The 23,135-nt window shown below is 44.6% G+C and overlaps 1 protein-coding gene across 13 annotated transcripts in view; it reads right to left on the bottom strand.

Moving 5' to 3' along the window:
* AGBL2 (AGBL carboxypeptidase 2) overlaps nt 1–23,135 on the bottom strand; it is a 74,002-nt gene that overhangs the window by 49,678 nt on the left and 1,189 nt on the right. For all 13 annotated transcript variants that reach the window (XM_043973355.1, XM_043973359.1, XM_043973357.1 and 10 more), the window contains exons 3-8: nt 22,301–22,364; nt 15,574–15,708; nt 13,027–13,125; nt 9,161–9,346; nt 8,000–8,107; nt 1,794–1,944 (exon numbers count right to left, since the gene is read on the bottom strand). In XM_043973355.1, the coding sequence (XP_043829290.1) occupies nt 1,794–1,944; nt 8,000–8,107; nt 9,161–9,346; nt 13,027–13,125; nt 15,574–15,708; nt 22,301–22,364 (743 nt within the window). The remainder of the gene's footprint in view (nt 1–1,793; nt 1,945–7,999; nt 8,108–9,160; nt 9,347–13,026; nt 13,126–15,573; nt 15,709–22,300; nt 22,365–23,135) is intronic.

Genomic DNA, 23,135 nt, shown 5'->3' with positions numbered 1-23,135 from the left:
AGTCCATCGATGGCCCTTGAGGACAGGGACTGTCTTGGTTTTATTTGTTCTAGTATCCTCAGGCATTATCCCGGTGCTCAGTAAATGACTGACTACTGACTGTCCTGCTTTTCTCTGCTTTGTGCTTTGTCTCTCAAGATATACTCATGTAGCTGTTATAGTAACAGTGTTTTTTAAAAGGTTTATTCTATAATACTGCCTGTCATTTAGACCATGTTTTATATTCAGTATCTCATTCAAAACTTCTAACAGCCTTTGAGGGCGGCTGCACATTTGTTGTCTCCACTTTACAGATGATGAAACTGAAGCATAGAAAAGTGACGTGACTTGTCCAAGAAGCGCAGCCTGGCCAACCTTGGCCCCTTGCTCTAAAGGGAGGATTGAGACCAGGGAGACTGAAATGGCCAGAAAGATGAGGAATGCTTAAGTAAGGCAGACCCTGGTCCATTTTATCCTTATCTGCCATGCTCCTGAATGGCACATGAAGCGCCTGGGTCTGCTCCCTCTAAGCTGGCGCATTTGTATGAGGCTCCAGGCTCCCTTTGTCTACCTCAGAACAAAACCCCAAAGGCCCTAACTCCTTTGGGTCACTCCAACTAGTCTAAAGCTCTGGGCAGGGCCAATTTCTTGTGCTGCAGTTATATGTGTGGCTTCATTCTGCAGGCCCAGAGAAAGGCCTGGGCTCCTGGTGAGGCAGAAGCACACGTCTCCTCCTTTGAGAGGAGTATGAATATCCCTACCTCAGTAACTACTGAGAGCCTGGACATTTGGGTTAAAACAGCCTAGCAAAGGCTTTATACCAGGTGTAAAAAGTCCTTGGGTGGTTGAATGGCCTTTGACTGCCTGGTTCAGGCAAGAAGTCCGGGCACTCTGTAATTCCTGAGGTAAGGTTATGGGAATGCTCCAGCCCCAATGCGCACACACACATACACACATACACACATACACACACACACACACACACACACAGAATTGTATCCCTTTTTAGTTTCAGTAGTGTTTTGCATGCTATTAGGAAAGTTTGTAGTTATATAAGAGGTGGGTGTGTTCATGTCTCCACTTACTGGGACACTAGCCTAGATTGACTCCCCAAGGTTACACAGTACATGGCAGAGTCAGGGTTCAACCCTAGGCATCTGGATGCCACATGTGGGGCCCTTTCAACTGCACCACAGTGCCTCCTTTCAAAATAGCTTCAAGGGGCGGCTAGGTGGTGCAGTGGATAAAGCACCAGCCCTGGATTCAGGACAACCTGAGTTTAAATCCAGCCTCAGACACTTGACATTTACTAGCTGTCTGACCCTGGGTAAGTCACTTAATTCTCATTGCCCCGCCGCCCCTCCAAAAAAAAGTCAAAACAGCTTCAAAACTTATGAACGAATCATTTACTTTGGAAATTGAAGACTGGTGTTATATAATTTTGATTTCTTAGGGATAACTGAGACTTATTCCTGGTTTGCTTCTATTTTTGTGAGGACAGATGGGGAAATGACTTATAGCATGTGGAAGTCTGGAATTAGAATATGAAAAAATATTGACCCTAAAGGTGGAAATTGAAGTGAGGGAAAAGCCAGATGCTGAATGAGGCGTGTATCTGTGGCTTGGTTGGGTTGGAGGGGAGGGCTCTTCTAATTTTGATAGAGGGAATGAGGAAGCTCAGTAGCATAACGCCCTTCAGAAGTGTGGCACCTAACAGCCTCTCCTTTTACTTCTAGCTTTCTTTCGATCGTGAATCCCAAATCTCAGCCTGCTCACAGCAGCCCCTTCAGAAATCCCTTTTCGTCCTTACTCACACTCTGACGGCTTTCTGCAAATTCCCACTCTCAAACCTCGACTCAAACAGCAGAGTATCATCTTCTGGTCCTTGTAAATTGACGGAAAGTTGTTTGATCAGTCCTCGCTTGCCTCCCACTCGTGAGCTGGTGAAATAGGAACCTGCAGGGGCTGAGAAAATGGACAGACTTAGAAGGTGAGCCGAGTCATCTTCTCTCCTTGCCCACTCATGCTGATGATTATCCTGGCCAGGGCCTTTGGCTATCAGGGTCAAACTTCAAGGAGCCAGGGTTTTGTTGGGGCGGGGTCGTCCCTCTGCCGACACAGCTCATGGCCTCCCTGTGACTTAGATGGTCTCGGAGTTCTTACTACTGAAAAACCCAGTGCTCTGCACCCAGGCTTGGTGACGAGCAATTCTGATATTGACGAGGCTGGTCCCCAAAAAAGTAACGGTCGGTGGCCAGGTGCACGCCCTCAACATCTTTCTAGCTTGGTAGAGTCTATCAGTTCATGCTCGGTTGGGAGCACAGGCTTTGAGAAGCCAGCTTATCTCTGGGCCATCAGAGAGGTCATTAGTAATAAGAACACCAAACATATTACTAGAAAGGACTGTATTCATAGAAAGCATTTATAGAGAACAAGAACATGGGACAGAAGACGGAGAGTTCATGTGATATACTGGTATCCCTGACCACTAAAAAAAAAGTGTGTATGCGTGCATGCATGCGTGTGCGTGTGCGTGTGCATGTGCATGTGCGTGTGCATGTGCGTGTGTGTGCGTGTCCTCCAGCACACTGGATGAAGTCTTCATGGAGGAGCTATAGGAAAACAGATGAGAACTGGACAGGATGAAAAGGCACAAAGGGGATGTATTCTGCATCAGTGAAAGGAGAATCTACACTGACAGATACACAGCCTGGAAGGTCACCTTCTCCCTAGATGCAGTTTATGGCAAGGGTTTGGAAGAGGAAGAAAAGAGAAGGGCTGCTGTATGAAAAGGACATCAAAGTAAGAAAGCAGGACTGTCAGAGGTAGGACAATAGAGCTGGGAAGAAAGTGGCATGATTAGGAGAGTGGGGGGTATATAAGAGAAGCCCTATGGAGTGGAATTGCCACCATCTCCCCCAAACCAGGAGACCCAGCAGGAACCCACTGACCCCAGAGCCGAGGGAAAGGGTTTCAAAGTTCAGCACTTGTCTCACATGCCCCAAGGCACTTTCTGCAGCACTGAACCATCAAGTTTGACCACTTGGTCATGAGGGCTAGAGCTACTGGGTCTGTCCCCTGATCTGCCGGGGATGGGGTTGGGGCAAGGGGGGGGGGATGAGATCACACTCTACCTGGAACCCTGAGTGGGGTTACACTTGTGTTGTGCCCTTTGGGAGTTATCCTTCCCAGCTGGACGCTCCTGGATTGGGCCCCTGAGGGAGGGCTACCTCAGATACTCTATGTGTTTGTACTCTTGGAATTAGAGCTCACAAGCACCCACCAGTAAGTGTGTTCACCTTTAATAGTCAGCCAGTTGACACAATTATGTCACAGCATTTATTAAGCTGGCCTGGCATAAACTGGAGCCCAAACATTCCCCCCCTGCAGGGGGGACACTCCTGCATGGATACACACAGCATCAGCGTGAAGAGCGGGCGCATGCACAGACTACACTAGTAGAGGGAACACATGGAGGGAACAAGTGTGGCCGAAGCAGCTCAGGCTCTCTCCTTCTGTGTTATCTTCCTGCCCCTCCTGCTGAGAACGTCGCTGCTGGACCTCCTCTCTCCTCCAGGCCCGGCCGCAGGACTCTCTGGGCCTGCTTTTTGCTGGGGGCGGCATCAACTACTGGGTGAGTCTCTCTGCTGTCGGACGCCATTTCTGACTGGCGGAGAGGGGAGGGAGGAGACAGACGTCCCTTCCTCTCTGGGGCAGTTGCTCCTGACCCCTCTGACTAGAGGGCCAGAAGGTGAAGCAAAAGTCCTCTCTCAGCCTCTGGTTACGGAAGGCTCAAAATCCAAGCCAGCTCCTCACTTCCCACCAGCTGCTCCGCCCTCAGAGTCCTCGCAGCGGCCTCCAGTCTGTCTCTTCTCTGGCCCTCTCCTCCTGCTGTGGGATTTCCCCATAAAATGGTCTTTTAGGCGAGAGTCTATTTGACATTTCAGCAGTGCGGCCAGCCCTTCAGACTCTCAGTGCTTAGCAGCTGAGTTAGAGAAAGGACCTCAGTGCCCAGCATCTTATCCTAAGACAATTCGAATGGAAGCGACTCTGTTTGCTGGCACAGAGTAGGTGCTACATAGATGTTCATCTTATCACATCCCTCTGTAGGAGGAACAAGAGTAAAAGCAGGAAGCAACTCCTTCTCCGGAGGCTTTTAGCATAGCTGGCTCTTTTCTCAAAGCCAGAAATGAACTTTTGTGCATCAATGAAACTTTTCTTTACTGACTCCTTGGAGGGTGAGGTCTAAGCAGAGGTGACTGGCTTTTTGAAGGTCCCCAGGGTGGTGCCTGATCCTTCAACCAGACCATGGCTGGCTGCCACTGCCAGAACTGTTAGAACTCCATCAAAGTAATGAAGGAGCTTCCTTCTTCATACCTCCTAATGGCAGACTAAAGGATGGATTCTTCTTTACGTGTCCTTTGCATGCTATCAAGTTTTGCACCATTACATGATATGTTTTACTTAGTGTGCAAAAAAATGGATTTTGGGGGACCCAGGGACCCCCCCTGCCTCACTCGAGGCCTCAACTCAGGAGCCTTGACTGATCTCTTTCAGAGTCGGCCCAGAGTCAGTAGAAATTCAAAAGAAATGTAGATCGATTTTTCTGACTACCTAAAGGAAGTCAACTTTCTTTGGCAAACCCCAAAATCATGTCAGTCAATGGACTTGAGTGTTACTGGCCAATTAGCTTGGATCAACATGCAGTGACCTGCCTCTACCTGGGAGAGAATAAAAATCTTTGGTGAGAGGGAGGGCGCCTTCTTCTTTTCTTGTCGTGCCTCTCCCGGACACTGACTTACCTTACCCTGGGGCTGGCTCTGCCCAGCCCTCCTTCCTGGGATTCTATGCTGGGTTTACACGAGGTCAAATTTATAATAAATGATAAATGGGGGGCAGCTAGGTGGTGCAGTGGATAGAGCACTGGCCCTGCATTCAGGAGGACCCGAGTTCAAATCCAGCCTCAGACACTTAACAATTATTAGCTGTGTGACCCTGGGCAAGTCACTTAACCCCAACTGCCTCACCAAAAAACAAAACAAAACAAAAAACAAAAAATAATAAATGTTAATGCCAAAGACTGTTACAATAGCCTCTAATTTATAAGCAGTAATATATTAGAAACTCCAGGGGCAACTAGGTGGCTCAGTGGATAGAGCACCTGCCCTGGATTCAGGAGCACCTGAGTTCAAATCTGGCCTCAGACACTTGACACTTACTAGCTGTGTGACCCTGGGCAAGTCACTTAACCCCAATTGCCTCACCCCAAAATAAATAAATAAATAAAATTTAAGAAACCCCATATAAGTTCCCCAATAGCTTAGAGCAGAAACAGGCACCTCCAATATATTTCAAATGACACATTAGAAAATCTTAAGGACTCAGCAAAGAAAATGATTAAGACTAAGCAGCAAAGGGTCAGCTAGGTGGCACAGTGGATAGAGCACCAGCCCTGGATTCAGGAGGATCTGAGTTCAAATCTGGCCTCAGACACTTAACACTTACTAGCTGTGTGACCCTGGGCAATGCATTTAACCCCAATTGCCCCACCAAAAAAAAAAAAAAAGACTAAGCAGCAAAGCTGAACAGGTTCTATAGAGTAATAACAAAACACAGGAGGCAAGAATCAAGAAGAAATCCTCATGCAAGATAACTAGTACGAGAGGGACTGAGACACACAGAGCTAGTGCATCAGTATGCTGGGCTGCTGCAAATCCCTGAGTGAGAAAGACTGGAAATTCTTTTTCCTGGAAAGCAGTGAAGATACCTAATAGAAGTGTCCTAGACAGACTCGGGAATGTGTGGACATGTTGTAATTGGTCCCGTCTTTCTGTCTATGTAGTTACAAGAAGCCCTTTTTTGATTGGATGTGTAGCCGGACCTGCATCTTAGGAAAATCATGTTGACGGCTGAATTGAGAATGGACTGGAGTAGCAAGAAACTTGAGACAGGCAGATGCGTTCTCCCCCTCCCTGAAGCCACTGCAGTAATCAAGGGGTCAGGTGATGAGGGCCTGGACCAGGGTGAGGGCAGTGTCTATCAGATTTAATCTTTCTAAAATTCTATTCACCTCTTTAACTTCTTTTTTATTTATTTTGTGGTTAGATTTATCTAGTTCTGAGAGGGGGAGGTTGGGGTCCCCCACTAATATAGTTTTGCTATTTCTTCCTGTAACTCACTTAACTTCTCTAAGAATTCAGATGCTGTACCACTTGGTGCATCTATGTTTAGTATTGTTATTACTTCATTGTCTATGGTACCTTTTAGTAAGATGTAGTTTCCCTCCTTATCTCTTTTAGAGGGCAATGCCAAAGAAGAGAAGGGGGCATATTCAAGAGATGCTTATAGTATGTCATTTTTATTTTGTCGCCGTGGCCCAGGGAAGGAGCACTCTGTAATAGGACCCATACAGGTAGCATGTGGGCTCTGGTTGGTAGGCTCCCAGACAGTTCACACACTTTGCAGTGTAGGGGCATGGTGGCTTAGTCTGGTTTTTGGCTGGATCCTGAGCTATTCTTACTCTAATGCTATGTGCCTTCAGGTCACAGAATGGCACAACCCCAGAAGAACCAAAACTGCAGGAGAACCACAGAAGACTAAGGCTGACTGCCACAGTGGGTGTAGGCCATACATAACATGTTATCAGCAACAAGATGTGAGCATGAGAAGTCTCCTCGTGGTCAGCAAAGGAGGAGGGTTGGTCTTGCTACAGCAAAGGACAGGAGATCCTGGTTGGATGGGCCACGTTCTGCTCTGTTGTGCGTGGAATGTTTTACAGCCTAAAGGGAGGTTTCCAAAGAGCTGGGTAGATCCCTGTGGAGGTTTTATGCAAAGCCAAGGACAGCAAGAATGAGAAGGCAGAGAGGCAGCCACCTGCACAGGAAGCAGATCCCCGAAAGCTCAGCTGGATCCTTTGGGCGCTGGCTAGGACTGAAACTCAGGGGGCATCCTCATCTCGCAAGCATCCAAACTGCATTTTTCCAAAAGATCGATGTTGATTCATATTAAATACCTGAGCCAACTGTAAACAGGCACAGAGAGCACCGGCTATGTCTGGCCCATCAGTTCTACATAAGCGTAGGGCTGCTATTAGCCACGAAGACTTTCCCACAAGGTATGGAAACATCAGGAAAATGTGACTGAAAAAGGAGGCAAGCAAGTCATGTAATAAGAGCAAGAGACAAGAGAAGGCCAGACCTAATGCTAGCCTGGAACCACCAGTGTGCTAAATGACTTCACAGAAGGCTCTAGTGTATTGGGTGTATCCTCTATGGGTTTCCATGGAAGATGACCATTCACAAGATGAGAATGTAGGAGAATGAGTTGCAATCTCCACCCCTGAAGGGAACAGTCCCAGCAGTGAAATCACAGCTCCAATGAAGTACGGATGGCTTTTATTTTTGTTTTTAAAATACATATTTTGTACATGTTCTCTTACAACAATAATCACTTCCTAACCATCTGCACCAATTATCTTCCCTTTAAAAATAGGTTAAGTAAAACCACATTGAAGTGTCTTACAAAAGCTCACAGAACACTGTGAAGTGGCCCGCAGAGAGAAGGGAGGAGGAAAGGCTATGTCAATGACTGTGGACAGGGGGAGAGAGCAGGTTCCCTGTAGGCAGCTCCAGTGAGCTTTGCTTCAGAGAAGAGGAAGCCACAATATGGGCTTATAACCAGAAAAAGGAACTACAATGGTGTTTTGCAGAATAGCGAAAGGACTGAGGGTGACCTTCCACAAACAGCAGCACTCTTGATCAATCTGGTCATCAAGAGATGCTTCATTGGGGCAGCTAGGTGGCGCAGTGGATAAAGCACCGGCCCTGGATTCAGGAGTACTTGAGTTCAAATCCGACCTCAGACATTTGACACTTACTAGCTGTGTGACCCTGGGCAAGTCACTTAAGCCCCATAGCCCCGCAAAAAAAAAGAAAAGGAAAAAAAAAGAGATGCTTCATGATCTTTTCATACATGTGCTACAGGCTTTTCAAACTGTCACAATGAAGGAAAAGGAGGATACCTGTTTCAATGTGATAGACCACTGTGCCTTTTCCCTCTCCCACAATTTCTGGCACCTTCTCATTTCCTGTAGGTTGGTAGAAATACTCAGGCTTGGGTGGGACCCATTCTGAAAGGAGACATCCAACAGGAGCATGCAGTCAATAACCCCATATGGGGATATCTCACAGCACACAGAGCAGGAGATATGCAAAACTCTACCAAAGTTACTCTGTTCATTTCTGCAAGGACCAAAACAAAGACTTCTCCCTTCCAAGTTCTCCCCTTGGTGGCCTGTACATGTGGTCTTATTTGTTCTCCTTCTGTAAAGGATGCTGGGACAGAAGGCTTTGAACGCTCACTTGTGATAACTGAGGGCAAGAACATAAATTAGTCTGGTCACAAGGACTGACTTTGAGAATGGAGGCTCAAAGTGCGTCCCCCAGGGAGTTTAGGGTCAGAGGCAGCCAGGACCAGAGTGCACAGGCGGTGTCAGTTTGGAAGTCTGGATTGTACAGAAGGTGAGCACTGCTTGAATGCCATGGGGAAGCACTGGTATCCCACCAGGCCTTCCAACTCTCCTGCTCTGCCTTCCCAGGTGACAAAGCAACTATCTGATCACTGGGAAAGGCAAGCGTTGTACAGCCAATATTAACATGAGCCTTTAGAAAGGCATATCCCCCTCTCTCAATGAATACATTTGCATTCTGGCTTATTATCAGTTACTTATGAACTGGGAATAACACGAATCAATTCTCCAGAACTTAGTCACACAAAAGGCATGAGAAAGTGGTCCAAGAACAAGCTTTGGAATCTGGAAGCCCTGGGTTCAAGTGCTGCCCCTGAAGAATGCTTCTGTGTGACCTCCCATTGCCCCAGGCTCCTCCCTGAAACAACTCCCTAAATTACTAGAGCCTATGGCCTTCATCAGGGGCGTGAGTTTCCACAGTAAGAGATTCCCACACCAATTAAGTCATGGGTCTTGACAAATACACACATTACCTCTGGATAAATGGTAGCCTTTTACTTTCTGAGCCTGAATGGTAAAGAACCACAGCACAGAGTTGTGGTGACCCCGCTAAGGGAGGAATACCCAGTCTGAAGACTCTTGCCAGTTCTCACCCCCACTCAACACAGCCCCATTGCTCCTGACTCACGGAAGCAGCAATAGGCATGAGATTACCAATATGGTGAACGTTTTCCTTGATGACTTCACACTCTATGGGCCATCGCGGAGCCTGCAGAAACCCATCGTTGGAAAAGAAAGCAAAGAGATTTCGCGGTTCTCGAAGGCGCGGGTTTCCTTCACCAAACTCATCAAAGAGCAGTTGGTTGCTCTTAAAAAGTGGGGTATCCAACAAAAGGGAACCTGTGAAAGAAAAGGGGCTGAGTGAAGGGTTTCCTCCCACTCTTGAGAGATCGAATCCCCGAATACCAGAAGTTTGCTGGCTTTTTCCTACAAAGGGCTGTGGAAGTCTAGCCTAGACATCTATTTCTAGGTCCCTTATTAGGGGAGTGAAGAAAATAACATGCACATGATGTCTGCTGTGCGCCAGGCACTGGGCTGAGCCTCACTGGGAGAGGGAGGGGCTGTCGTGAGTCCCATTGTACAATGGAGCAAACTGAAGCAGACAGGAGTTAAGTGACTGGTCCAAGGTCAGGGAGGTGGTGTCGGAGGCTGGATTTGGGTTCAGGTCTTCCTGACTCTGCCTTATTCTCTTCTTTATTCTTCAGAAGGGTGTCAAAAGTAGGCTTCTGGAAGAACATAAATGGGCTACATTTGATGTTATACAAATGTCCTACATGTACCCTTTGGTACCTCTCTCTCCCCAATCACTTAACTGTGACAAAAGAAAGTTCACAGAACTCTGAATGGTTCCCAGGAACTCACCCATTTCTCTTTGTTCTATCTAATATGGCGCAGGGTAGGAACTTAGCAAATGCTAATTAAATGGCTGACAGAATCTGCTCTGGTTTGGTGTAAGAGGATGTTAAAGGCCTTTCTAACACTTCAAGCATCCTTTCTCTTTTGCTAAAAATGTATCGTCTGCTGTCTACATGTTCTGCCAGATCTTACCCAAACTCTGAGTCCTCAGGGAAGAGGCGCTCTCTCTCTCTCTCTCTCTCTCTCTATATATATATATATATATATATATAATCTGTGGAACTGTGATTCACACATGTCCATCACTTATTGATGGGGTTTGTCCCACTAGTGAGTGGCTAAATAAACTGTAGTGGATCTGTCTGTCTGTCTATAACCCCTGCTGGCTTTTTCATGCAATTGTTAGTGAGAATCCTAAAAATTCTTACAACAGATGTTATTCCTCATCTATCTATCTATCTATTTTTTTTTGGAGGGGTGAGGGTTTGGGGGGGTGAGGCAATTGGGGTTAAGTGACTTGCCCAGGGGTCACACAGCTAGTAAGTGTCAAGTGTCTGAGGCCAGATTTGAACTCAGGTCCTCCTGACTACAGGGCCGGTGCTTTATCTACTGCGCCACCTAGCTGCCCCTCATCTATATATTTTTAAAATAAAATGCTGAACTACAACTCATTTATGAGCATCAAAAGGCAGAGGGGGGATTTTTTTTCCCTAATGAGAACATACATAAGTAAAAAGCAACTGAATTATTTCTTTAAAAGAGAACTCATTCATTTAAAAAAGAATCTATATCAAAAAAAAATAGGGGCAGCTAGGTGGCGCAGTGGATAGAGCACCGGCCCTGGAGTCAGGAGTACCTGGGTTCAAATCCGGCCTCAGACACTTACTAGCTGTGTGACCCTGGGCAAGTCACTTAACCCCCATTGCCTCACTAAAAAAAAAAAAAAAAAGAAAAAATTATATGGCTACCCACTTTCCCAGTCACACAGGCCACATCCTACAGTAACACCTCTCCTGCCTAAGCAGACCCAAAAGATAAAAGTACAGTGGAAGGAAGAATGGTACTGGAGTCAGAGGTGCTGGGTTTAAATCTCTCCTCAGACCTTTGCTCAAACTGTTTGACCTTGGGCATATCTCTTAATCCCTCTGGGCCTCAGTTTCCTCTTCCAATGTTCCTTCCAGCTTGATGTCTCTGATCCCAGGGTCCTTCATCTCTGGGGACCTCAGCTCCTCCCTGCTTTGTCCTTCCACATTCCCACATCAGGCACCCTGGGTCAGACCCGCTTCTGTCCTCATTTGCCACGTGCCAACTTGCTTGAGCAGAAGCTTCCTCTTCTGTACAAAGGGGATGATAATGCCTCGGGCCACCAGGGGTCACTGGGAGGGAAGGGTCCTATCTACTGCCCAGTCATGGCTCACAGACCCGAGGCCGGCCTTCTTTTCTAACCACTCTGACTGATTTTCTAGCTAATCACAATCTGGAAGGATAGCACTAACCTCAGGTATGCTTTGAATAAAACTGATTCACACTAATGTACACCTTCTTCCCCCCACTCCTCAGTTTACTCTCATATTTATCTTTTTAAGCCATCTTAATCATGGAATGAATATTTTTTGTCTGATAATAAAGACATCTCAGTTATCAGGAAGCAGATGGTGAAACTGTTGGGAGAGAAGGGAAGGGCCAATGATCTCCAAAAGAAATAAAGGAGGCCACTCTGATGAATACAATGATCCAAGACAATTCCAAGGGACTCATGATAAAAAAATGCAATCTGCCTCCAGAGAGAACTGATGGCTTCTGAGTGCAGAATGAAGCATAATTTCCCCACTTTCTTTATCATTTCTTGCTTTTTGGGGGGAAATTTGGCTGATATGGAGATACGTCTTACATGATCTCACATGTATAACTGATATATTGCTTGCCTTCTTTGTGAGTGTGGGAGGGGGTGGAAGAGGAGAGAATTTGGAACTCAAAATTTAAAAAGAAAAGAATGCTAAAAATAAATGAAAGTGTTTTTAAAGATTGCAGGATTGGGGGCAGCTGGGTGGTGAAGTGGATAAAGCATGGGACCTGGATTCAGGAGGACCTGAGTTCAAATCTGGCCTCAGACACTTGACACTTTCTAGCTATGTGACCTTGGGCAAGTCACTTGACCCTCATTGCCCTGGGGGGGGGGGAAGATCTCGGGATTGGAGGAGAAAGGAGGAACAAAGGATTTAGAGCTACAATGCCCTCATTTTACAGCTGAAGAAGCTGAAGTCCAGAGCAATATAAAGGCAGCACATCCCGGAGCCTGGCTTCTAACACGTGCCCTGCTCCAACCCCAGGGCTCTTTCTAGGGGGCCATGCTAGCGGTCTCTTATGTTCATGAACTTGGATATTGGAGACAGACCAGAAAAGTAACAAAGCTTTTGTTGCTAACAGATGCTCAGGTAGCTGACAAACCTTGCCTCATTTCCTTCTGGCTCAAATTCATTTGCATTTTGAAGCAGGGAGTGGTTGGGAATGTCTAACCCTAAGTGAGATAGTTGTCTGGAAGAGAGGGCTCTGATTCCCCTGATCTTAGACTGAGGCACTCTGGCTCAGTCTGGGTTAGAAGCCTTACAGAGATGGCCAGCAGGTGGCCCTTAAGAGAGGAGACTGGAAATACATACATCCAAGGAACAACATGAAGTCATGGGGAGTGAGCCCAGAGAGAACAGCAGTGACAGTCATGGGAGGCTAGCTCTCCATGTGTGTGCTCTGTAGTATAAACCCCAAGTCCACTCACTGCCACTGATGGTATCACTATTTGTTAGGGAGAGCACCCCATATTTATGGTGGAATTGGCCTATTACAAATCTCCTTACTATGCTATTTCATTCAGTGTCTTTCCTTTGAACTATGGGTGACTAGAGAAAAACAATAAACACTTGGCTGGAGAATTGGTAAACTATGGCTTTGAGTGGACAGGGGCCCAGAGAATATTCTGAATCTGAGGGAACTATTTGAGGGGCTGAACAGATGAGAGGGGGATGCCATAGCTGCTATCTATATAAATATCTGGCAGATTTGGGGAACAAAATCTAGATTATTGCAGTATCTACTCTAAGTTACGTGGGTAAATTTAAGTATTATACATTCAAGTCAAATTTTTCTTCTAGGTAAACGTTTCAACTTACTGTCTTGAGAAAATGAAGATGATCCAGATTTGAAGAACCAGGTATTGGTTGTCTCCATTTGGGACACAAGCCCAGTGGTGGGGGAGGCACATGAGTTCCCTGGCACAGATGAGACAAGACTGAGTCATTTTTAAAGAGCTCAAGAATGGCTACCTCATTCAACAGCTGCTCCAAAGCGGCATCCCCAGCACTTTCCTAAACCAAATGTAGCTCACATCCAGTAAAGTCATGACTACCCAGGCTAACAGTGGGGAATAATAACAAAGATAATCACTACTCAGTGGTTATCTGTCCTGGCCCCTTACCTGGGGCAATGAGGCCAGATTTGAACAGGTCCTCCTGAATCCAAAGCTGGTGCTTTATCCACTGCACCACCCAGATGCCCCCAAATACTACTTTCTATTTGATCCTAGAGGTACTAGGGAGCCACAAGAGCTTAGTGAGCAAAGGGTCTGTGTGTGTGTGTGTGTGTGTGTGTGTGTGAGACACTGTCAAACCTTGGTAGTGCAGTCAAGATTGGGGAGAGATTGGGTCAGCTAGGTGGTGCAGTGGATAGAGCACCGGCCCTGGAGTCAGGAATACCTGAGTTCAAATCTGGCCTCAGACACTTAACACTTACTAGCTGTGTGACCCTGGGCAAGTCACTTAACCCCAATTGCCTCACTAAAAAAAAAAAAAAAAGATTGGGGAGAGACTTAAGCCAGGAGACAGATCATAAGGCAGAAGTTCAAGAGAGAGGGAAGAGGGCCTGAGCCACCCTGAAGATCATGTAAGTGACATCCACGAGAGATGTTGTGAAAGTAGATGTGACAAGTTTTGGCAACAACCTGTAGATGTGGAATGAGAGTGAGGAGGACTCCAAGATCCTAAGCCTGGCTAACTGGACAATAAGAGGGAGATTTGGAACAGGGAAAGGTTTTGGGGAAAGAGAATGAGTTCTGTTTCGTATGTGTGGAGTGGAGTTTAAGATATCTGTGGGATATTTGTTGTCATTGTTCAGTCCTTTCAGTTGTATCTGACGCTTTGTGACCCCATTTGGGGTTTTCTTGGCAGACATAACTGCAGCGGTTTGCCATTTCCTTCTCCTGCTCATTTGACAGATGAGGGTCAAGTGACTTTCCCAGGGTCACATGGCTAGGAAGGGTCTGAAGCCAGATTTAAACTCAGGAAGATGAGTCTCCCTTCCAAACTATGAAAGATACTAAGCCGTGTATGTTCTTTGACCTAGTGATACCACAAATAGGACTGAAGTGTGAGAAAACAATGGGGTTTTGAGACTCCCAGAGGCCCCGACTCGAGGGCCTAGTCCAGAGAGCCTTGCCTGACCTTTCTTAAGGCCAGCCCAGAGTCAGAAGAATTTCAAAGGAAATGTAGAATGACCTTGCTGACTATCTACAAGAAGTTACTTCACTAAAAAGCAGACCTACTTGAAAACTTTTCCCCTCAGAGGGTCTGCCCTCTGTACTCTGATGTCAGCGTGTACTGCTCATGGACCACCCTCAAGTCCACTGAACCAGTAGATTTAAATGATGCTAGACAATTAGCTTTAAGTAGTGTCTAAGGGCTGCCTCTGCTCCTGACCGCAGGAAGCATCTGCTCTGACTCACTCTCTTGGCTTGGAATGGGCAAGAAGGCAGGAAGCAGATGATTCTCTCTCCCCTCTATCCCAGACAGGCCTTCTGATCTTCTGAGCAATGTGCTCTCTCTCTCTCTCTTTATATTTAATATGTTTAAATAAATGCTTACTGTCCCCAAACTGTTACAGTAGCTTCTAATTTAAAAAAATTTTTTTTTTTTTTGGTGAGGCAATTGGGGTTAAGTGACTTGCCCAGGGTCACACAGCTAGTAAGTGTTAAGTGTCTGAGGCCGGATTTGAACTCAGGTACTCCTGACTCCAGGGCCGGTGCTCTATCCACTGCGCCACCTAGCTGCCCCTAACCCCATATAATTTTAATCTCAACAGAAGAGATGAAAGAAAGAAGAAAAGGCCCCATACATACAAAAACAGTTATAGCTGCTATTTTTGTGGGACCAAAGAGCTGGAAACTAATGGGTTTTGCATCTTTGGAGAATGGCTGAACAAGTTACAGTACGTGAAAGACCTCTATGAACTGATATAGCCTGACATGAAGGGACCCAGGTGAAGAACTTACCCAATGACAATAACATTATAAAGAGAAACAATTTTGACTTAAGACAGAAAGTTGGTGAATTAATATGCAAAATGAGACAAATGTTTTTGAACGTGGTCAACATGGAAACTTGTTTTGCTTTGTAATTTGTATTATAAATGCTCCATAGTGTTCAAGAAGTCATTATTGCCTCTATGTGTTGAAGGGCTGGGAGAGATACAAAGATAAATAGCCCTTTTATGAACCCCACTCCCCAAATTCTTGGCAGTGGCGACCCACTGCTAAGTGGGACACTTGGGACAAGAGCCACGGTGGCAGGGCAGAGCAATTGGCCCTTAACTACCTCTCTGGGCCCCCTGGGCTTTTTCTGTCGGATAAGACAGCCTTTGGCTCACACTCACTCTCCAGTACTTACATATTAGCTTCTCCTCTTGCAAAGTATCCTGATTCAAATCGCTTCTCTTCCGGATATTCCCCTTGAACAGGTATTGAGGATGCCTCTCCCAAGTATCCTGATGTTTAGTAGCATTTGGCAAACCATCACCCTGAGCTAAAAGCAAACGCTTAATTAAGGGGGCTGAAACACTCATCACATGACAAACTTAAGCTTAGGACGATGGAAATAGCCCTACCATTGTGACCATTAGAATTCAAGCCTTGCCAACATTCCAAGTCGGTTTCATACTCTTTATGGAATTATCTGGTAGAAGACTAGGGGGAATAACATCTAAAGCTCACCCTCCACTCATTCTGGATGGCGGCCCTATAGGGAGGAGTTTAAATTAAAATATGGGTCACAAAACCAAAATGGGGCTCGCTCTGCCATCCCACAGAACAGAACCACAGGAACATGGAGATAACAGAGGTCAAACTTGTCTAACTTCGCTCCCCATGCTGAATTTCCTCTACAATGTGCCTCACAAATGGCACCTATTTTCATTCCCCACAGCAACTGCTCTTTCCTCCACTCCTCCACATAGTCCATATTCCCAGCTAAGAACCCAACTTCCTCTTCAGTGAGGAAATGGGGGCCATCTTACGGGTGCTCCCTCCACTCCCTCCTCCCACTTCTGAACTTGTCTGTACTTGGTCTCTCTTCCTTGCCAAGGTTCATTCTTCTACCAGTGTTTTTGCTTTAAACCCACTTCTTGCAGGATTTCTCTCCCGTGATTAATTACTCTCTCTTGTTTCTTCAATCTTTCCCCTGTTGGCTCCTTCCCATCTGCCTATAAGTGAATTTCCCAACCCTTTAAATAAAAGCCTTTCCCCTACACTATCTACCCCATCAAGACACCGTGCCACCTCTCCTTTTCACTGCCAAATCTGACGCCAGCAACTCCTCAATAACCACTCCTTCCCCCAACCTCCTTCACACTCAGGCTTTGGTAGCCATCACTCCATGGAAACTGCCCTCTCAAAGGGTAGTTATATACAGATAACTCAAACATCTATACCAACAGTCCTGACCTTTCTTCCAAGATGTAAAAAAGAATATCAAATTATATACAGAATCCTTCCACCTGAATCTCCCAGTGGCCTGTTCTCAGTCCTCACTTTCCTTGACATCTCTTCATTTTTGGGGGGGGGGGCAGGGCAATAAGCATTAAGTGACTTGCCCAGGGTCATACAGTGTCAAGTGTCTGAGACTGGATTTGAACTCAGGTCCTCCTGAATCCAGGGCTGATGCTTTATCCACTGCGCCACCTAGCTGCCCCCTATTTCTTCACTTTTGATGGCTTCTGAGACATCCTCTCCTAGTTCCTCTCCTACCTCTAACAATTCCTTCAGTCTCCTTTGCTGACTTCTCTTCCTCTTCACGACCCTTTAATATGGATATTGTCCAGAGTTTTATCTTCCTTTTCTTTATCTATACTCTTTTCCTAGTGATCACATTTACTCCTGTCTTCAACTATTATCTCTACACATATGAATGCTAAATCAACAGCTACAGCTCTAACTTTTGCCCTAAGTTTCAGACCAATATCTTAAAATGATGTAGGAGGCAAAGAAAGGGTTAACAGACAAACTTAAGACCCGAGCTCTAAGTTAGATCTGAACTCCAAGAGGGGCTATAACTTACAGGCACCAGCTCCAAAAGGGATCAGTGGATAATGTAAGACTTGGGCCTTCATTAATACAAGTCAGGGCCTAGGCTCTTGTTACCCACATTAATCACCATTCATAAGAACATAAAGAGGCAGGTCACAGAGACCTTAACTATAACAAAGACACAGAGAAAGGCTATAGAAATTCTAGTTGATAAATGAAAATATTCAGAAACTGGGCATAGGAATGAAAAGGTAACATGCACAAAAAAGGCCAAATTTGTCCCCAGATTCACTTTATGACATGTAAACCCCAAAAACACACCTCCAGGGAAAAAGGTACCTGCCTCAGGAGTTGGCTTAAGCACCCAGGAACTCCAAATCAGGATAAGCCCTCCCCTGTATTTCCCTAAAGTGGAGATTATTATAATGAGACTGATAATCAATTTATCCATACTATATATATAACTGTTTTTTCTTTCCCTATTCGAGACACACCTCCATGGTGCCCTCCCTGTGGTCACTCATAGTATTGCAATAAAACTTGGGAAACTGAGTCACTGAGTCTTGTAATTCTTTTGGGATGACTCACGATCAATTTGATCAATTAAACCCATCCCACATCAAAAGTGCCTACACCAGAAGAACATTGTACACAGTATCATCAACATTGAGTGTTGATTTACTGTGATGGACTATATTCTTCTCACCAATGCAATGGTACAGAAGAGTTCCAGGGAACTCATGATAGAAGAGGATCTCCAAATCCAGGAAAAAAAAAAAAAAGAACTGCGGAGTATAGATGCTGAATGAACCATACTATTTCTTTTGTTTTTGGTGCTGATGTTTTTTCTATTTTGAGGTTTTTCATCATTGCCCTGATTTTTCTCTTATAACATGACTAATGCAGAAATATGATTAATGTTATTATGTGTGTATATATATATATATAACCTATATCAGATTACCTGCTGTCTAGGGGAGGGGGGAGGGAGGGGAGGGAGGGAGAAAAATCTGAAATTGGAAAGCTTGTATAAACAAAAGTCGAGAACTATCTTTACATGTAACGGGGAAAAAAATAAAATGCTTTATTAATTAAAAAAAAAGTGCCTACAGGAATGTTCAATTGTTACTGAAAATCAACATTGTCCCAAATTGAACATAATTTTCTCCCAAAAAACCTGTTCTCCCCTTTTTAATTTACTGATTTAAAAAAAAATTTACATGTGGGGTGTTAAGTGATTTGCCTAGGGTCACACAACTAGTAAGTGTCAAATGTCGGAGGCTGGATTTGAACTCAGGTCATCCTGAATCCAAGGCTGGTGCTGTATCTACTGCACCACCTAGCTGCCTGACTTTATTGATTTTCTTAACGGCACCATCATTTCTCCTATCACCCATGTTCAGAATTGTGATAAATGACTATTTTTGTTTTGTTTTGGTTTGTTTTTTTGTGGGGCAATGAAGGTTAAGTGACTTGCCCAGGGTCACGTAGCTAGTAAGTGTCAAATATCTGAGCCTGGATTTGAACTCAGGTCCTCCTGAATCCAGGGCCAGTGCTTTATCCAGTGCACCACCTAGCTGCACTGACTTTACTGATTTTCTTAACGGCACCATCATTTCTCCTATCACCCATGTTTAGAATTGTGATAAATGACTATTAATAATAATTTCGGGGAGATTCAGAGTTCTTCCCTTCTTCCTACATACTGACTTAATCCAAGTTTTTGTTGAATTTCAATCACTAATAATGAGATTGCATTGACTCTCTTCAAACTAGGTCACACCTCAAGCAACCATTCAAGGAATTTAATCTAGGGTTCCAAAGCTTATTGTATTCTTAAGCTTGAGTGTAGACAGATCCTTTTGTCTATAAAGCAGAAGCCTATATAGATAAATATAGTCTCTGTCCTGGACAGGGTTACTGGGAGTGGGGGGAATTGAAGAGGGAATACATTATTTGAATTGATAGCCCAAGCCTGGGATAATCTGAGTGGAGATGATCTCTCTGTGCAGGGGGTCAACTCTTAGTCCCATTAACAACAGACAGTTTCAAGGTTTTAAAAACCATGAATCCCACCACCACCACCACCACCACCCCTGTCTTTGGTTTGAAAAAGATGGCCAAATGAACATCCTTTTATTAATAACCTATTGACTTTATTAATAAAATGATCAAATTACCCAGAAACTATGTCTCAACTTTTTAATCATCACAGAACTTAAGTGTTTTCTTTGATTTCCCCCCCTTGCCTTCTCCCTCCAATTAGTTGTCAGTCCTAAAGTTCTGACTTTGACAGTTTATCTTGCTCTCTCTTCCTAAATTACCCTTCTGGTTTAGGCCCTCATCTAGACTATACAGATAACCATATAACTGGCCTTGCTGCCTCTGCTCTTTTAGCCCTTCAATACATCTTTCAGACTTCTACTTGTTTAATATTCTCTATAGATATGAGTAAGTCACTATTCTGCTCAAAACAGTTTGATGGTTCCCTATCATTTATCAAATAGAAGATCAATTCCCCTGAATATGATGCCCCTCTACCTTTCTAGTTTTGTTTCCCACTACTCCTCTGTGCTATGCTCTAGTCAAACTTCCCTTGTCCCCCACACAGGTCCTATGCTATCCTACCTCTATGCCTTTGCTCATTATGTTCTATATACATGAAATGGCCTTACCATTCCTGCCTCTTAAAACCCCACTAATGATCAATAGAACTAATTAGATATATAACATACAGAAGCAAACAAGCATAGTAGAATAGTATTCAATAAATCCAAAGGTTCGAATCCGGCCTCAGACACTTGACACTTACTAGATGTGTGATCCTGGGCAAGTCACTTAACCCTCATTGCTCTGGAAAAAAAAAATCCAAAGATCCCCAACTCCTGAGATGAGGATTCATACTATTCAACAGAAATTTCTGACAAAACTAAAAAGAAGTCTGGCAGAAATTAGGTACAGACCAGCATCTCACACCATATACCAAGATAAGCTCCAAAGAGATATATGACTTAGACATAAAAGGTCATATCATTAACATAACAGAGAAGCAAAGAAGAAAATATCTTCTGCAACTATGGATGGGTTTATAACCAAACAAAGGATAGACAAAATCACAAAAGATAAAATAAACAATTCTGATGACCTAAAATTAAAATTTTTCTACACAAACAAAACCAATGAAGGGAAAATTTGAAGGAAGAGTTAATTAGGGAAATACATACATACATACATACACACACGCATAGTCAAAGGAAGAAATTAAAATTGTTTAGAACCATATAAAATGCTCCAAATCATTAATAATCAAGAAAATATAAATTAAAATTACTGACTTTCAACCTCATAACTATCCAATTGACAAAGATGACCAAAAATGACAATTATTGAGGAGAATTGCTGCAAAAAACCAGACATGTTAATACACTGTTGGTAAAGTTGTAAACTGGTACGTTCATTGGAATTGTCATTTTGGAAAACAACTTAGAATTAGCAAAATCATTAAAGCATATATATCTTTTGGCCCAGGCATACCATTAGTATGCTTATACCCCAAAAAGACTGAAGAAAAGAGAAAAGGGTACCTATGTATGAAAATATGGGAACTTTTTTTTATAGTAGCGAAGAACTGAAAACTAAGAGGGTAATCTTCAATTGGGGAATGAGCACAAAAATTATGGATATGAATGTAATACAATATTATTGTACTATAAGCAATACTGTGTGATAATCAGCTGTAATAACTTAGCTCTTCTTAGCAATACAATGATTCAAGACAATTCCCCATTCTTTTTTAACTTTTTTTTGGTGGGGAAATGAGGTTAAGTGACTTGCCCAGGGTCACACAGCTAGTAAGTGTCAAGTGTCTGAGGCTTGTGGAAATTTATTTTGATTTGGGGACCCTACCTTTAGGATGAGATTAGAAAGCCTTAGGCCCTCAGGGTCTCTCCCCCTCCTCCTCAGCTTCAGCTGAGGAGAAAAAGCCCCGTGGGCTATACAAGACACCAGGTCAGACAGCTGGGGGAGAAAAAAAAGCCCCAGCTCCCTCCGACCTGAGCGGAGCTATCTGAAGGATAGCCTGTGCTGAGGCATGAGGCTTGAGAGCACACCCCCCCAGCCGCAGCCCTGGCTGGCAGATTAGCTTGGTCTGTGGGGGCGAAGGAAGCCCCGAGATTTGAGTGGAGAGAAGAAAAGGTATATATAGACCTGGGAGGGAGACAGGAGTGGGGGGACGGACTAGATAGAGAGACGAGATTGGAGAGGGGTGACTAGAGGGGAGCAGGGACAAGGATGGAGAGACAGGGCTGACAAGGTTACAGGCCTTAATACAAACCAGGGAAAGTGTAACGTGCCCTGAGGCCGGAGGCAGCTAAGGCCCTTGTTGTATTCAAGAAGATCGAAGGGCAGCAGGTGGGAAAGAGACGCAGTGGAAAGAGACCACAGGAAAGCAGTCAGGTTGTACTTTATTTCCCTGTATTCTTAATTTTCAACAGTATCTCATAAATAAACTCTGCTTTGATTATTTGGTTAAGAGGCTTCTTAATCCTGTGCTTATCAGTTTGGGAGCAGTGTGGTGGAACTTTATAAACGGCCCATATTAAATTAACGAAGTCAGATAGCCAAATAGTCCAAAGTCCCCAGATTAGTCATCCACAGATTAGGCCCCCCAAAATTAGGCTAGTCAATTAAAAAATATTTCACAGGCTGGATTTGAACTCAGGTCCTCCTGAATCCAGGGCTGGTGCTTTATCCGCTATGTCACCTAGCTGCCCCGGATAGTGCTCTTTTGAAAATTGTTTGCAAGCAATGAACATTTGTAAGAATATTTTTGAATATAGAAAGGATGCACCATTGGCAGCCCTTTGGTCCCAGGCATACGGCAGGCACAAGAACAGCAGGCATCGGGCTTGTTGAGCTGAATTTCCAATAATTTTTGGAGCTGTGTCTTCACTTTTCAACTTTATTTGCTCATGAGAACCTTTGGCAAATCACTTGACCTTGCTTTCTTTTCTCCAGTTAATAGATAGGACTGCCACCTCCTGGACATATTTTGAATGAATAAGATTCGTTCCCTGATAAGCTTTATTTCTTACCTTTGAAGTATCCATAATATTGAAGATGGTGGTTCATAAAGGCATCATAAGGATCTTTGAAATTCTAGGGAAGGAAAGGATGCCTAGGTCAGGCAGTTCCCCTCTTTTTTTTTTTTTTTTTAGTGAGGCAATTGGGGTTAAGTGACTTGCCCAGGGTCACACAGCTAGTAAGTGTTAAGTGTCTGAGGCCAGATTTGAACTCAGGTACTCCTGACTCCAGGGCCAGTACTCTATCCACTGCGCCATCTAGCTGCCCCAAGGCAGTTCCCCTCTTAAAGCTATCATCTACTAAGTCAGACAGGGATGGTAAGTACAATGCTCCTGCAGCTGGGCCAAAGGATGGGGTTCCTGCTCTTTCACTCACATGGTAATTATCTTACATGGGCAGCTAGGTGGCATAGCGGATAGAGCAGTAGCCCTGAAGTTGGGAGGACCTGAGTTCAAATATCACCCCAGACACTTACTAGCTCTGCAACCCTGGGCAAGTCACTTAACCCCAGTGCCTTAAACATCCAAGGCCATCTCCAGTTGTCCTGACCTATATCTTGCCACTGGACCCAAATGGCTCTAGAGGAGAGAGCTTAGTGACCTTGCACAGCCCTCCCTCACTTAAATCCAATTCCCTGCAAGTGGTGACATCACCCTGATGTCATAGTCTTCTTCAGGAATGAAGGACAAACAAGTATCTGCCATGTAGGAGGAGCAGGGGACCTTAGATGGGGAGGAGAATGATAATAGTATATATGATTTTTGTTCATAGTACCTACCCCTCAGGGTGGCTGTGAGGATTAAATGACATTTGTAAAGGGCCTGGGGCAGCTAGATTGATCCTAGT

Source organism: Dromiciops gliroides, chromosome 6, assembly GCF_019393635.1.
Source record: "Dromiciops gliroides isolate mDroGli1 chromosome 6, mDroGli1.pri, whole genome shotgun sequence".
In the NCBI taxonomy this organism is placed as follows: Eukaryota; Metazoa; Chordata; class Mammalia; order Microbiotheria; family Microbiotheriidae; genus Dromiciops; species Dromiciops gliroides.
This window is presented reverse-complemented; position numbering and strand designations above follow the sequence as displayed.